Here is a 16,755-nt window from a genome sequence, read left to right as displayed (position 1 = left end):
GTAGCCACTTAGTGGAGTACTGTGATGCTCGATAGAGAATTGTCCTGCATAAAAATTATGTTGATATGGTCAAAACTAAAACTTGCTTAATAATTGTGCACACAGTCTATCTCCATTATCTGCAAACATTTCATAAAACATGCACTTCCAGCTAAAGCAAAATGTCTGAATGTTTTGAGCATTACGTCTGGTGATGCTGGTTCTACATTTGATATAGATAAAGACTTACTGTAGCCTGGAGTTTCATAATTAAGCATTATGGAGAATGCAACCTTCAGAAGTGGAACAGCAGAAGTGTTGGATGGGAAAGAAATTTTATTGACTATTTCCCAAGAAAATCTGAGACATTGTCAGAAACGTCCTTTCTGACAATAACAACACGGAACATGAATACAGACTTTCCCTTAGCTCAACTGAAAGTACTTACACTTCGCTTTCTCCTCATCGCGCCCTCTGGTCAGCAGCACCAGCCCCACTATCAGGTTGTTAAAGTGCAGCCCTTTAGAGGAGCCTCCAAACGAGCTGTAGATCACCTGAAACAGACAGGAACACAAAGGCTGAAGATATTCAGAAATAATACATGGAAAACAATGCTGTTGACAACACAAAAATGTTTTATTCACAAAGTTAAAAAGGAAGAACTATGTTCAAATATGTAAACGTCTTCCTTCTCCCTCTGTTTTCAGGTCCTGCTCTGCATCCAGAAAGCCTTTCTATCTCCTCTGGAATTGGGAGTCAAAATTCAAGTTTTATCTGAGATTTTGAGATGCTAATCAGCTGCTCCTAATTGTAAAACCAAAACACTGTTGCCACGATTACACATCTTAACCGAAAGTAGATCAGAGCAAAACTCATTCCAGTTGAACACCCTCCAACACCAGATAAATAACTGTTCAACCATGCAATGCCTCAACCAAACACATTATAAGTAAAAGTTTTTTTAAAAAATGGGTAAATCAGCTCCAACGTAGTAGAAGCTCCAACATGCCGCCAACATGAGTGACAAAATTCTAGATCTGAAACTGATTACTTGTCACTGTAATAATGAGTAGCTTGTCCTTTGAAACTACATGTAGTTTATATTTGGAGAAAGATATGAAACCATGGAGAAAGTCCCTCATACCAATGAGCACAAAACCTGATGAGCGTGATGAAGGTCTGAGAAACTTTGCCTATCAAAAATTTGCAAGTTTAACAGAGTTTATTTACGTGTTCCCCTTTTTCTGGTTGCAGGGTTTGGCCTCTTGTTTTTTGTATGGATTTGTTCCAGGTACAGATATGCAAAAAAAGCATAGCAATCAGCATCTGAACCATTACACTAAAGATGTTTTCACAACTTATAATTCGGTAGATTTGGTTTGATTGGGAACCAAAGCAACATTTGTTACATTTTCAGCAGCTGCAGTTCTTTTTCACAAATCAACCAATCCCTTTGAAAAACTTGTTACCCATCCTCACCTGAGGTGGCATTGCACCAAGAACCACTAAAGGAAACAACATAAAAACCACTGAACAAGACACTAAGAACAACTTTACTCTTTGTGAAATGTAAACAGACATGGAGTGGCGTCAGATTTTAGCGACTGGACCATTTCTCCACTCACTGTTCTCATTGTTTTGCTCTACGGTCTGCTTCCTGCGGATTCATTCTTCTGTTGAAAATGTATAAACTAATTGCTTTACATTACAAAAACTATGAAACAAAATCAAGTTTTAAAGACAAAAGCAGGAAGAAGAAATACTAAAAAAAAGTTTACATAAAGATTTCAACTATTTATTACAACAGGACATGATGATCCAGAGTACTATTTCCTCACAGAGATCCCAAACGGTGCAGCGTCTGTAAAGCATGCTAACCGACTTGGAGGAGATGACTGTGCAGTCAGTGAGCTACTGAAGCATGTCCTTGTCAGTAGGTCACACACTGTAGGAGTCTAACTTGTGGTTTGAAGAAAATGAAGTCAATGTGTGTCACACTTTACTAACTTTTAAATCGACCATCACTTTTCCCCTCTGATGCCTTCTGATGGTTCTGCTGAATATAAATATACTAAACAGACAGACTACATAGTAAACACATGTAGTGATGACTCATGTCATGGCACAACCAGCAAGGAGGGAATTACCTGACATTTTCCCTCTGAACCCTGAAGATGAATAATTGCAGTAGAGGTAATGAATCATTCTGAGTATATATAATGTACACTGGCATATGAATTCACAGCAACCTGCTGAGCTCACAGTGAAACAACTGAAACCAGCCTGTGTCCTATGTGACGAAACAACCTTGTTCAAGTTTGTAACACATAGCAAATTGAGATTACAAGGGAATCCCACCAACCCTACAAACCATCTGTTCGTCATAGAAAGTACAGGCTGGAGCATGTTTACGTCCAAAATACCAGCAGGGTCAACAGACAAGCTCATTTTTATATATCAATGTAGCAGGATGACATGTCAGTGATGCTAATTGTTCATATTCAACAAGTAGACATCACAGCTGTGTGACAGTGTGCATTCAAACACTGAATGACACAGTATAAGGCAATACCATGCTACATTATAATATGCCGAGTCAAACAGGAGTTTATTACAGAGAACATTCAAGGAAGTTTAGGTTAATGGTGTAAATTGAACAGATCAATAGAAAACAAAGTTCAAGTGTTGACCTTGACTGCAGGTAAAGTCTAAAGTCTGATCTGTCCTTGCTATGTCAGTGGACAGATCAGACTATATGTAAAAATACTTTCTTTTTCATAACTCACCACAGTTTCCCCACAGTCTCTATAGAAACCTGTAGCCACACAGCTAGTAACATAAGGCTCAGGTCTGTCACTTTACCTGCTGCTTTAGGTAGATCCTCAGTCATCAGCAGTTTCTTTTTAATGGCAAATTATGTCACTGACTAATAACAAGATTTTTTTTATGTATATATTTTATAAAATAACTTCTTCATGCTTCATAACATTTTCTCTTTTATGTATTTTTCTTTTACTAGCTAAAGTAGCTGCTACAGAACAGGGCCATTCCTGATTGAATTACTCGATTCCTAAAATCATTTACAACAGTCCTAGACATCACAGTCTTGCAGCTTCAAGAATGACAGTCCCACAGATGCTTAGATATATATTGTCTTCTCATCGGTGCATATAGCAGATAAACACCTGCAGCTACCATAGAATCAAAGGGAAATAAATGTCAATGCTCCCCACAGCATGAAGATGACAATTATGCAAAGGGATTTGCAAGGGATCAGTTGTGTAAAAGGGGTTAAGTCTGTAGGTCTGATGATACTTCACACATTTCAAAAAGGAACTCTGGATAAATCTTCAAATGATTAAGGACTAACTTTCTGATCACACTCTTTTCCTTGAACTGTAAAGATATGGAACATCTGCAGGCGTGTTTGAAGACACCAGCTGAAACCTTGCTTCTGGAGAGATGTCACTGAACTAACGGCTGCCATGGTGACACAGAGGCAGCAGCAGCACAGGGTGCGAAGGAGGGGAGGAGGGGAGAAATGAAGTACTGAAGCGCTGTGTGAGAGGAGGATGACTAACACCAGCCACACACTGAAGACGCTGAATGAGAGCTGACTGTACGCTCCGGAAGGGAACCGTGTTGCACTATTATTATCTAAAAGTACTAGGCCACCATTATGCAGCTCTGAGTGGAACACCTGTTTCTGATTGGTTCCCCTGTGGAAAGAGTTCACAATCATAAACAGGTGTGACAGAAGAACATTGGATCACAGCAGGCCGCACCAAACACACGTCACAATCCTGAACCGAACCTGATGTTCACCTGTACATCTGCAGCAGTTTACATCTACATCTGCAGCAGTTTACATCTATGCAGGTGTTCAGTTCAGCAGAAGGAGGCAGCTCTCTCATTTCCTCCCTGAAAATACCTATAAAAAGTTCTGTTGTTTTTGGAGTGAGAAAACTCTTATATAATGATAAGGCGCTCTGAGTGATATCTTATCAGGTTTCAGCATGTTTCCATTGGTACCGTAGACCATTCTAACTAACTTTTGCTATGAGCTCCAAGCCTTTGGGTTGAAAGGCCTTCATGCCATCACCTTAATCCTAGTCTAGAGTGCAGGCTGAGGGATTTGTTCAGCTCTGACACACACACACACACACCCTAGTCTGACACACAGACACACACACCCTATTCTGACTGAGACTCTTTCTCAGTCAGACTTAAGTCAGGACTCTGACTTGGACCACTTCATGTTCTTCATGTAGAACCTTAAAGGAGAACTAAACAGTGCTTTTAAACTAACAAAAGAAGAAAGAAAATCCTAAAATATGCTTGTTAAATAAAATATACAAAATTGTAAACTCAGAAAATTGGAGAAAAAAAAAAACCACTGAGCTGGTATGGGCATTTTCCATGACACTCCCCCTCGATCTGTGACGAACATTGTGCTGCCAGGGATTACCAATATTCAGCATATTACTGGGTGAATATGAGTGCAACATGGTTCAGAGTGTTGCAATTAATGGTTTGAAGTGGCCAGAAAATATCACTGGAGTTTAATTTTTTAGCTACACTAAAGATAAAAAATATTGCCAGATTTGAATAAGCAAACACAGATGGGGAAATTACTCTGAGCTTCTAAACAGAAAGGGTTTCCCCCCTACCAGGCTTTATGTCACTTGTCTATTTTAAACAGGGTTTTTATATACTAGTAACAATGAAAGGAAAGGTTTGTGTTCACCACTCCAAAAAAGGCATCACTTACTTGGGCCGCTCTCCTCACTTCTACTAACTTTTCATTTCCGCTAAGTAACATAAATTGTGACATTACTGTGGCTTACCTCTGCAACTTTCGGGGGAACTCCATCTCCCAGCACTTCTCTGTAGAAGCACTGCTGGGTCATGTAACACGACAGACCACTGGTTCTCTTGAAGGCATCCTTCAGTCGCTTCAGTTCCACATCAGTAACTGCAGTCACAAAGAGAAGGACATAATTAGACTCAGGGGGATCCAATTCTTTGTGGCGTTGCAGTCTTGTTTAGTCCAGTAATGCATCATAATAATGACTTTGATCTTTGTCATAATGCCGCTTTCATCAAGTATGTTGTAGGGAGAAATGTCATCAGCTAAAGTGATTAAGATCTCTGTCTCCCTCTCAGAAAACATGAATCCATCCCTTTAAAAACAAAAAAATTGCACATTTAGAAATTAGTTTTTTTTTAAACTTGAGTAAATATTTATATTTTTGAAAAAAGTGTCAGGTTGCATTTGCAGCTCTAAATGGGTTTTATTTAGTTGGATTGCTCTTTGAGTTAGAACAGCTGCAGAGCCCTGGGTTAGGTGCTATTTAGCAAATGCAGCACAGTGAGCCAATTAATGTTACCCTCCATAAAAACTAATATCTGGTTTAAATTCCTGACTCCCCAGAAAGTGTCAAGAATGTATTTTATCAACTACACAGACAGACACACACACCAATTGGAACTACTAAATATGTTCATCAGATCATCATCTGTTAAGGGGACTATGTAACTTTTGCAAAAAACATAATTTTACATATTTGCTAAAACAGTCATCATGTTGTGACAGTTTAATATAAGACAAACTGTGAAAGAAAAAATAAATCAAGCTCCTCTGTGTTCTCCTGGTGTCATGTGAAATACACCACTTGGTCAGAAACAATCAGTCAGCATCAGGAAAAGGGTCTTATTGCTGTCAATCACCTCGTGTACTCGCTGCTCACACTTTCCTCTTGCTCTCTGCTCCACTATAGATGGTTCACAACAACATCAGTCATGGTCAAATGTGCGTGAATAAAATTTATTTTTCTTTAAATGCATCAACTGCATTCAGCTCAATCTTACATTCAGACATGTTTTATTACCTCAAACAGCCTTGCTTTCTGATTGGCCCCTTGTGCTTAATTAAATCATCCTCTATAGAATCAGATTTCATTACTGGAACTGCACAGACAATAACCAGTTCTTAATGATATCTAATGTGAATTATACAGTAGATTCTGACTGTATGTGAGAAGTATTATGGTGTATTCCTTCAGTTCCTCTGGAACCAGTTTATGAAAAAAACTGATATTCAGTTTAGTACATTATGAATGTTTATGAAAAAAATTAGAAGGCAAAATACATAAATATACAAACTTCTTTAATGCAAATAAGCCTGAAAACAAACATCACCCACACACATCCACATACTTATGTCTGATTTGAATAAGCAAGCACAGATGGGGAAATTAGGAGGGAAAGGGTTTCCCCCCTTCCAGGCTATATGTCACTTGTTTATTTTAAACAAGGTTTTTATACACTAGTAGCAGTGAAAGCAAAGGCAGGTTTATAATTGATGAGTTGAACTGGGCACAGAGCTGGACAAATCACTATACAGACAGCTACAGTATAACCCAGAGATTTTTGAAAACACTAAAAGTGATCCACTAAGCAGCTGTTCTTGGTGCAGGATGCTGCTGAGCTGCTCCTGGCCCTCCATTAGCCCTGAGTGGGCAGCAGAAGCCACTCAGCTTCAGGGTAGAACTGATTAGGAACAAAGTGCTGAATCACAGGCTTTAGTAACCCAGCAGGCACCTCATAATCAAACCAGATCTGCACTTCTCAGCACAACAGAAGAGGAAAACACCTTTGTGTCTTATGTAAGCCAGCAGCTCAAAGTATTCCAGAGTATCCTGAAACAAACTTGCTAGTGCTTTTATTACAATTACAAACAGAGTAACCTCAAAAAAACTTCATATGTATGGTACTTTAATAGTTGATATTTTCTGTTCACCCTTCTCCCTAATGGGATCGGGAGGGTTGCTGATGCCCATCTCCAGCTACATTCCGGGCGAGAGGCATGGTACACCCTGGACAGGTCGCCAGTCTGTCACAGGGCGATTTTTTTTTTTTACAACAAACTTTTTTTAGAGCATTAATAATCACTAATTTATGCCGAATAAAACCATGCTAACTCAAGCCAAGTATAAGTGATTTCAATCAGCAGCACATTGACAGACTGAATGTGCACCACAATTTTCAACATAAGATAGTAATATTGTAAGGCTATTCATTATTTAACAAGTTTGAACTTTTAGTGTCATGACAACCAAAGTACAGCTGCATTCAAATGAGACACAACACTTCTGCAACAACGCAGAAAAACTCTAAATCACTGGTACTCCTTCTTTTTCTGATTCAGATTTGTTGCCATAGCAACTGAATGACAACAACATCAATAATGTATCAGGATTCAACATAAAAAAAACATGCAAACATTTTGCACACAAAAAACAGAACATTCAGTCCATTGCAGAATCATGTTTTCAGGTTCGATGTTTATTCTACAGGTATTAATAAGTAATCACTGTGGCTCATTTAAACACCTGCTCTATTGATAATCTGTCAGTGACGCTGTGTAGGTTGTCCTTTTCTGAAACTGCCCTAGAAACCCATCCAATTCCACATCGTAATGTTAATGTCGTCAGTCAAGATAGCATAACTGACCTACTTCCCTCTCCTCGCTGTTTTTATCTTAATTAAAACATTTCCTGACCTTGTTATCCAATTGTCGTAGTGTTCGTAGCAAAGCATTGTGTCACCTTTTTCTTTTATGTTACAAATACATGTAAGATTTAGTGCATTATGTTGACAACTTGACAGCTAAATCTAACGGTAGTCGTCGTCACCAGCTGTTTTTTGCCCTCCAGCAGGAAGCTGGGGGCGGGATCTTGTGTGCATAACATCACTGAGCAACGTGTTTACAGGGACACCCTAGTTCCTGGCTCATGTTTGACTATCTTCATCACTGCAATTTCTTGGATAGACATGTCAAAATGTCACCATAGAACAAAGTACAAGCATTTTCCTCTACTTATTTAAGTTTATTGCTGATACTGCAGGTCTTATTCTACTATCTATTACACTAAATCAAGATACCAACTGCACAATAAATAAGTTTACATTGACTAAATCAACTATGTTACCATGCTCCCAAACCTCAACCATACATGATATCATGTAATATTTGAATAACTCAAGTGTGGCTCCTTAAGTTACATTAAGCCAGCAATAACTGATGCCACCCATAGATTCCAGGTTTACAGGACATCTTTGATCCAAAGTGCAAAACGTTGAATAAGAAACAGAAAACATCAGATTCACACACTTGTGCATTAAAAACAAATAAAAACACCATCGTGTAAGTCTCTTCTCTTAGCCAGTGCTGGGATGATATTTGTTGTTTTTTTTACATGATGAACTTGAAGTGAGCATTGCTTGTCCACACCTTGTTAAATAGCCCTCCATAGGGAAGAGACAGAAAGCTGTGTGCTGTGCTTTCAGGACTAAAACTTTTGGTACTTACTGTAGAAAAAAGACAAACTTTTCCCTGCAAGGTAAGAGTTTGGTGACTGCTGTGTATCTGTGTGCAGACAGAAAAGCAGTTCAGCTTTAATCCTCACAGGAAGTCTTTGTGGGATGATACTTTGATACTATTTTTCTCTCTTTATGTCAAACATAAAGACAACTCATGAATTTATATAAATCCATGTTATTTTAATAGGTAAAGAGCAACGCAACGTGAAGTCCACTGATAATCCCAACGTAATGATATTAAAGGTATTGTCAAGACTGTGATTTTATTTAACAGGATCACCAACCAGGCAGCGCTTGGAAAGTTTAAAAGTTCAGAAATGGACCAAAATGGTTTTCAGTCCAAATTTGAAACTCATTTTGCATTATTCTGACAAAATCATTACCTGTAAATAAGAACAGCAGTAATGGGAATTGGTCTTAATAGGAGCGAATTAAACAGACATAAATGGCCTACCTACTCTTAGATAATGTCATAATCACCATGTATTTTTCAGACAAAATATTATCAATTAATGAACAAACTCTGAACTAAATTAGAAATGAACTATAAACAAACACAATTTTGAACTAACTCTTGGTAAAGCTGAACCGGCCTAACACCACCCTTTGCCTAAAACCACTGAAAGCTAAATTTAGTAAAGAAAAAATCTACAATTATTCATGTAACCACAGTTATCTGAGATCATGGTGATAAGGTCTGTGTAATCACAAGTCATCGTGTTTAATAAGCTGTAAAAGACCAAAGAAAAGAAACAAAAATGTTTTCCTTTCACATACTTTCTAAACATCTGACCAGCAGGTCTGACTGATCGGTTTAATGCGGTGGCCTGCTGAGGTCCTGTCTGTGGCATTTTGGTTTAACATAGAACATGCAGAAAGACACCAGGACTCGACCCTAAGAACTTCTTGCTGTAAGGCAACAGTGTTACCACAGTGGACCACCATGCCACTGAAAACAGAAGTTCTAAATTCATAAATAAATACAAAAGACTACAACGGTGGGACTGATAATGCAAGTTATTCATTAAACTTACTGTATGAAATTTTCATGACAAAATGACAAAGCTTACAAATCCTCGCTACCCAGAGAGCTCAGGGCAGTCAAAGCCCTCAGTTTACCTGGAGTTGGCCTCGCTGTACATTTAGGAGCCTCAGTATCACATTTCAGAAATTAGAAATAGAAAGCAATGATCTTGTAATGATATCACACACCCAGTTTAATTTATGTGGTGGTGACTTTCTGTAGCCTTTGGCTAAAATGATTGAGCAAAGAGATCGGGAAGCTAGTTAACAGCCTTATCAAGGTAAATGGAATATTCCAGCTATCTGCCCAAACAGAACTGCATGTGCTGCAAGCTGACTGGATATATGGAGTAAAATGAACCTGGCCTTACTAGCTCAAGTTTATTTTCAGAGTTCTACTATTCTTATTTTTGTTCGTATAATTTTGGTCACACCATTTGGAGAAATATTTATGCCATATGTTGAACCGTTCTATTTTAAATTTAAGAGTAAATGCATGAAATATAGTAATACACACCTTACATAAAAGAAATGTTCTTATTTATCTGATACATTTGATCTGATAATTATCGTTTTATACTATAACTATATAATGAAAATATTTCACCTTAAAATAACTCAAGAATTTTAAAAATATAATAATTTGTCATTTCAATTATGCACCCTTCTAGATAGTATTATACAGTGAAAATTATGTGATTCCATCAGAATCATGTCAGTTTTCCATTACCTGGAATATTCTGACTCCAGAAGCCAGTTTGAAAATATACCACCTGATATAACAATTTGCCTTGCAAATCAAAACAATCCACACAGCTGCCTGACCAAGTTCCCTGGCAAAAACTCTACTGAAAGTATGTGCAGCAACAGTAGGCAAATACACATCCGCGACCCAAAGAGCACAAGGTAAAAATGCAAAGCAGTGGTTTATCAAGTAGGCTAATAAAAGCCCACTGACATATCTCACAGATTGTAACAGTAAGGCTACGTCACCCATGATTATGTTCCTCACTGTATGGTGATCAACCACCAAAGATCAAATGTTACATCAAAGTGTTACTGGAAAAACTGCAATCTAGATTCAAACACACATTAGCTCTGTTCTCCGTGATCAGACCGGTGGACTGTTTTAACCAGAATGACAGAGATTCACATGTGCATACTCCAAGACATGTAGAGTTAAAATTAACAAGGATATGTTCTATATGTTGCAATAGATCAGAACCCTATGACCTAAACAGGATCATAGCAATAAGCTAACAAGATGAGCCAACACCTCCAACAGTGCAGTACTGTCTTCTTAACATCAACTGTTATCATGTTTACAGTCAGCAGCTGCTGCTGTAAGGAAGGAAGGTTTTCTTCTCCATGAGGCGCTTCAGAGCAGGTTCCTTTAACCATTAACTGGTTGTTACTTGACATGGAGATATGTAGCTTCCTGGTACTGCTACAAGTCAGTAAATGTCGACTTCCTCTTCACTCTTTCATTTCTTTAATCATGACACCTTAAACGATATCAGATCATGACCGTTTATTGATCAACTAGAGTGAAAACAGAGCAGACAGACTTACTCAGAAGATTTGACATTAAAAAAATCTTTGAATTATAACAATGATTGTTAAAATAAATAAAAGAAACTATCCAACTGAACTCTATTGGCACCTCTATATGCCAGAGGTATCCTTTGTTGTTTTAATAAAAAATAAACACATTTATATAGGCAGCTATGCTTTCCAGAAACTATTTTACAAGCTGCAGAAACAATGTTTAAGTCAAATATTTTAAATCATAATTACACAATCAACAAATTACTGACTAGTATAACTGACATTCTAAAATGATGGGATGGATTTGCTGATTCCTTTTATGAAGCTGTCTCATAAAAGGAAACACGTTCACATACTGCCGAGTAGTTCTCACTTTATTCATGCTAGTTAAAAGCAATAGTGTGCATTAACAACAACAGGCATGTCGTCATAGCTACAATTGTATAGAAATAGGTTTCAATAATCAATGCCTAATGCTATGCTAATTAGCCATGTGCTCATTATGCTATTATGGGCAGTTTGACAGATATGTACATGGAGTACAACAGTGACCTTCATGTAACACTTTGTGTCTTGTTAATGAGATTAGTAACAAGCTCCAGTACAGGCAGCATTCAGTGTTTATTGTATGCTGATTATATGATGGTGCTCTAAACAGAATTTATCTATAGAATTTGGTAATGGCAGACAGTTGTTACGGCATTCAGGTGAATAAAAAAAGAAACCTGACCTTAGCCTCCCTCTGTGTGTATTTACTAACTATATAATGCTGCCACTGTTCATAATTTAACAGTTGGAAGCATAAACAATGCTTAGCCTGGTGGGATTCAGCCTGATGGCCCAGACTTATAGTACACTGTGGGAAACCCTTGGAGGGTTGAGATTGATCATGTGATATTTGCTTGGTCAGTTGACAGTGATGATGATGGAAACATCAGAGGGAAAATTGTTCAAGATGCAACAATTGGAACAAAAGAAATTGTGAACCAAAGCATAGAAAAAGAACAAATCAGAACGAACGTAACAGAGCTGCTTTAAAATGTTGCTACCTTGACCAATGCAAATCTAAAATAGTGACAAGTAATGTGTCTAAGTATTTATCAGTAAATCTGGAGCCAGTAGCTTGTGCCAATAGCAGGATCAACTTTGCCCCCAACAACAGTCAAATCCATCTATCTTATTCCAATAGATCTGTCATTGTGATCAACTCAGATCGGTGAACTTTGAGTATTCTCTTAGTTACATGTGCAGCCTTGACCTTTAAACTTCTTTTTCAAATGAACTTTGTCACGTATGTTAGACTAGAATATTACTAATCAAATAGGAAAGTTTCTTCCCTTTCTGAGTGAATGTTTTATCACCCTGTTACCTAATACTCTGGGAAAAGGAAGTGGACTTTCACCGCTGACACATTGCGCATGCATTGTGTTCAACTACTGTAGTGACAAATTACACTGTCACTCTAGACCGTGTAATTCTGATTGGCAATTTAAAACTAATTTACACATAGAATTAGCCGTTACATGGACAAAGAAGAGACAACAACACTCAAAGAAAAATGAACTATCATTCTGACTCCTTCTGAAAACATTTTTCCCTAAAGGTCTCTCAAGAAAACCCATCAACAAAGTGAGCAATCGTCTCTGCAGTAACCAACTTGAATCAATTAGGTCTAGATAATCTTGGAAAGTCAACATTTTCAAAAGGATTCTTGATAACCAACCACTGCTATGCCTACAGAGTGCACCTTTGAGATAACTGAACCAGCCATTGCTGCAGCCAAGCCTGCTGTGTGAATTAGGAATGCTGCCATGTGACTGGTCAGATAAGGCTGGGCTGGGTGGCTGGACACTTCCACAGCCTGTGAGTTTTTGATGAACAACATGAGACTTCCTGTGTGCAGTTATAGGTGATATGCAGAGCAGGAATGACTTTGAGATGAAGGCATCCCTAAACAAGAACACAATTGTATTGGAAAGATGGAGGTAAATTCAGCTCAATTCAGCTCACTGAAGGCGTAAACTATAAAATCAATCCCAGAGCTCCCTCATACTTTCGCTCAGGGTTTACAGGGTAGGAACTGAAATATAGGACACAGTTCTGGACACATAAATGCAGCAATGCTATTCCTGCATGGACTCCATACTGTAGCAGGGTTCTAACATTAAACAAGACATTTTGGCATGTTTAATATCGACGTAGACCAAGAGAAATTGCATAATATTTAAGAACAAAAAGTGATCTATGGTTTTCAAAACTGTTTATGAATAAAAACCTGAAAAGTGTGATGTAAAGGTAAAATAATTGTATTTTAATCTGATCCACTTAAACAAAATCCAGTACAAAGAACTGCCTCAAGAAATTCTCTAATCCGTCATCCTGTATTGTCCAAGTTAAACTGAAAAACATATGTGGTTCAGAGGAAGAGTGAGTACCCCATATATTGAGGATACTAGTCCTCACTGCAACTGTCCGAGGTTCAATCCCCATCTTTAGAACCTCTGTAATATGTCGCTCCCTCTCCCTTCTCTGTGCACCTATGTCTGCAACTAGTGCCACCAAAAAATAACTAATTAAATATGGAAATATATATTTTACATACACAATATATACCCCAATGTGCATTGCAATTTTAATGTGTGCCCTGCTGCAGAATGCCTAAATGGAATATTTTGAGAAATAACCTTTCAGGTGCCACGCATTCAACCTCAAGCAAACAACATATTTAGCCAGTCTGGTGGACTTTCTGTGTTTTTATGTCCATTTTATACAAGAAATATTTAAGTGTGATATTTGCTTGTATAATACGCCAACGTGCCCTAAGCCCAAACTGAAACGACATCAAACGTATACGACCTAACACGGCTAGCACGTGTCCACAGTCGGCTTCAAGTGGTACATAGGGAGGCCAAACAGTCTGAAAGTGTCCCCCCCCCCCATCTTGCAACGTAGCTGCATGTCAGCTAACTGCTTTCACAATAAACATACAGGCTAGCGGTAGTAAAGAGGTTAACGTTCCCCGGCAGAGACTAGATCAGGCGGTGAAGTTAAGTGAGCCAACCCTGTTCTTTCAGAGCTACATGTACCTCTGTTGAAGCTGGTGCTGGCTGTCAACCCAGCCCTCCTCCTTATCTCAGCTTCTACTGTACAAACAAGGCTTTTCTTCTAATGGAAACAACGCCACGCCATGCACTGTCCAACAACCAACCAATTTAACTTGACCTTGTTTATATGTAAACACACGCTGCAAAAGACACCCTCAGCCCCACTGCGATATCGGAAACAACAATACATCTATTCAGGATGAAGAAAGGTCTAACAAATATAATTTAAGTGAAATGTATTCGTAAAGCGGTCTGTTTAAAACCCTTTCAACTGTAGCATAACGTACAGTATTTCATGGGCAGAATACTGCGGAAAACACAGCTCTAGCTACTGATAAACACATCATATGAGAAAAATCTAATAATATACATACAGTTAATTCAAGCCGAATAGGATACCATAACCAAGCATTTAGAATAAAAGACACGAATTTACCTTTGTCCAACTCCAAAACAATAAACCAAAGCAGTCGTCTTAAAGCGATGAATTTTACCGGGTGGCCTGGTGTCTTTCTATTAAAGCTGTTAGCCTGAGCGCAAACAGCTAAGCTAGCTCTGCTAAGGTGGAATTGGGTCCTGCATTTTCGGCTTACCTCTTTTGACAGCCTCGTCATACGACAGGAATCCTATCCTCGACTCTTTAGCCCCCATGCTTCCCTCGTTTCATTGCGATCTGAGGAAAGCAGCGTTTACAACCCGAGCGGCTCAGACAGTAACTGTTGATGCCTTTTCTGTTTATTGTGAAACGGGTCCCCGGCGGTGTGTCTATGTGGTGAACGGGTGAATGTTTTCAGCGACGCCTCTATGCTGTGTCACATGATCTCACTCTACAGGTCAGTTGATCAACGCCTGTAAACAGGAACGAAGAGACAGACACAGACTTTAGTTTGGCCTCACTGGATCCAAAAAGTAATTTTATTTCTGATTCTCATTGGGACAAAACAGCGTTTTTACTCGGTGTGAACAATAACTGAGCTGTTTCCGAGAATGTTTTCGAATAACTGTGAACAAGCTATATATAACCTCAAGAGTAGTGAGAGTAGCTCCACCTAGTGGCGTGTTTGCCACATTCTCTTCGTAACACAGCCACATCCAGTGGCCATGGTATGTACTGCAATTTGAACAGCCTTGTTGCTGAAAATGTGCTATATAAATAAAATTACCTCTGCCTTTGCCTTTACTACATGTAAAATGGAAGCATGGCTTATTTCAGGGGTCGCCACAGCGGGTCATCTGCCTCTCTCTCACCCTCCACCAAGTCCAGTCAACTTTATTTGTATAGCACAGGGATGGTGAACCAGTTTAGCATTAAAAGATAATAAAGTTCATAATCACCGTAAAGTGCCACACAACAATTTCAAGATTAGCTTTATACCACATTGCTAGCTGAAACAGCTTTTTTCTTAGTCCCTAAAACTTCATTGTGACACCTGATAGTGTTCTTTTTTTTTTTTTTTTTTTTTTTACAAATGTCTAGATTTGGTTTGTACTCTGTTATAGCTACTCAAAGCAACTCTTTCACATGTAGCAGAGAGAACAAGACAATAATAAGACTTGTTTAAGTGTAGTAAAAAATTAATTCAGACATACAAAACTTCTGAGTTCTGTCTGCTAAACCGGCGGATGTGGAAGTGTCTCATGCAGAACATTTTTGAAACATATAGGACAATTTACACGCATGGCCCAAATTTGTACCTATTTGAGGGTATTGTGGTGACCTCTACCATTTGCATATTTTACACTGTAGTTTAATCCTTATTTTTGGTGTAACATCCCAAGATGATCACTGGCCCACTTTTAGCCCTCTTTCAAAATTTTCTGGATTCACCCATGCTCAATAGTCTAAAGGCAGCATTTAATAAACATTAATATTCAAGCATTAATACAAATTAAACCTTACTTAAAGGTTAAGGACAACAGGTCTGCTGCATCATAATAAATATCATTATTAATTTAAACTCTCAGAGGAGTCTCTGTTTCTTTCTGATTTTTCTCACTTTTGTTTTGTTTTTAGAAGAATCGCTCTATATCTCAAATCCAAGAACCTGCCACTCTTCACGTCACAATTGTGTTCATGTGATCCAAACATTTATGTTACAATGTTTGTATTTGTGTGAAACTGAGTCTTAACTTTTTCTGGCTTCAAAATGGCATGTTTGATAACATTTGATAACGATAATTAAAACTTCTCAATGTTTGATATTGTCTAGGAAAATGTTTTTACATCAGGCTACATGGCTACTGCATTAATATATCAATGAGCTACTCTAAGCTGTAGTTGGTGATATGTTGTTTGCTGCTGAGCATATTTGTATCTAAAACAATTATTTTTACATCAACTTATAAGCTATATGAAACTTCTCCAAATAAAATCATTTGAAGGCTCAGAATCAGCCTGGTAACAGTTCACATTCTCCGGTGAGAAACACTCCTGGTATAAATTATACTTTTAGTTATTGTAATTACACCTAAGAGAAATTAGTTTAATCAAAGTATGTCCTGAATATGTTTTTATGTATTACATTTTAATTAGGGTTTCAGTGATTGCAGTTTTCTGGCCGATTGCGATTTCTGATCTTTAAAAAGCCTGACCTGCCGATTTTGATTTTGGATACCAATTTTTTTGTCTGAAATGTTGCTAAATGTAGCAAGAAAGGAAAGTCATTGAGTTTTTAACAGTGGGTTGACTACTGTTAATGGCAAACATGCAGAGATG

The 16,755-nt window shown here is 38.1% G+C and overlaps 1 protein-coding gene across 1 annotated transcript in view; it reads right to left on the bottom strand.

Annotated features, from left to right (window-relative positions):
• usp32 (ubiquitin specific peptidase 32) overlaps positions 1-14,884 on the bottom strand; it is a 52,245-nt gene extending 37,361 nt beyond the window's left edge. The window contains exons 1-3 of the mRNA XM_044119573.1: positions 14,633-14,884; positions 4,827-4,954; positions 428-533 (exon numbers count right to left, since the gene is read on the bottom strand). Of these exons, the coding sequence (XP_043975508.1) occupies positions 428-533; positions 4,827-4,954; positions 14,633-14,690 (292 nt within the window). The 5' untranslated portion in view covers positions 14,691-14,884. The remainder of the gene's footprint in view (positions 1-427; positions 534-4,826; positions 4,955-14,632) is intronic.
• Between the last annotated feature and the right edge of the window lie 1,871 nt (positions 14,885-16,755).

This window comes from Gambusia affinis, linkage group LG06, assembly GCF_019740435.1.
Source record: "Gambusia affinis linkage group LG06, SWU_Gaff_1.0, whole genome shotgun sequence".
Classification (NCBI taxonomy): Eukaryota; Metazoa; Chordata; class Actinopteri; order Cyprinodontiformes; family Poeciliidae; genus Gambusia; species Gambusia affinis.
Note: the sequence above shows the minus strand (reverse complement) of the source record. Positions and strands in the feature narration are given on the sequence as shown.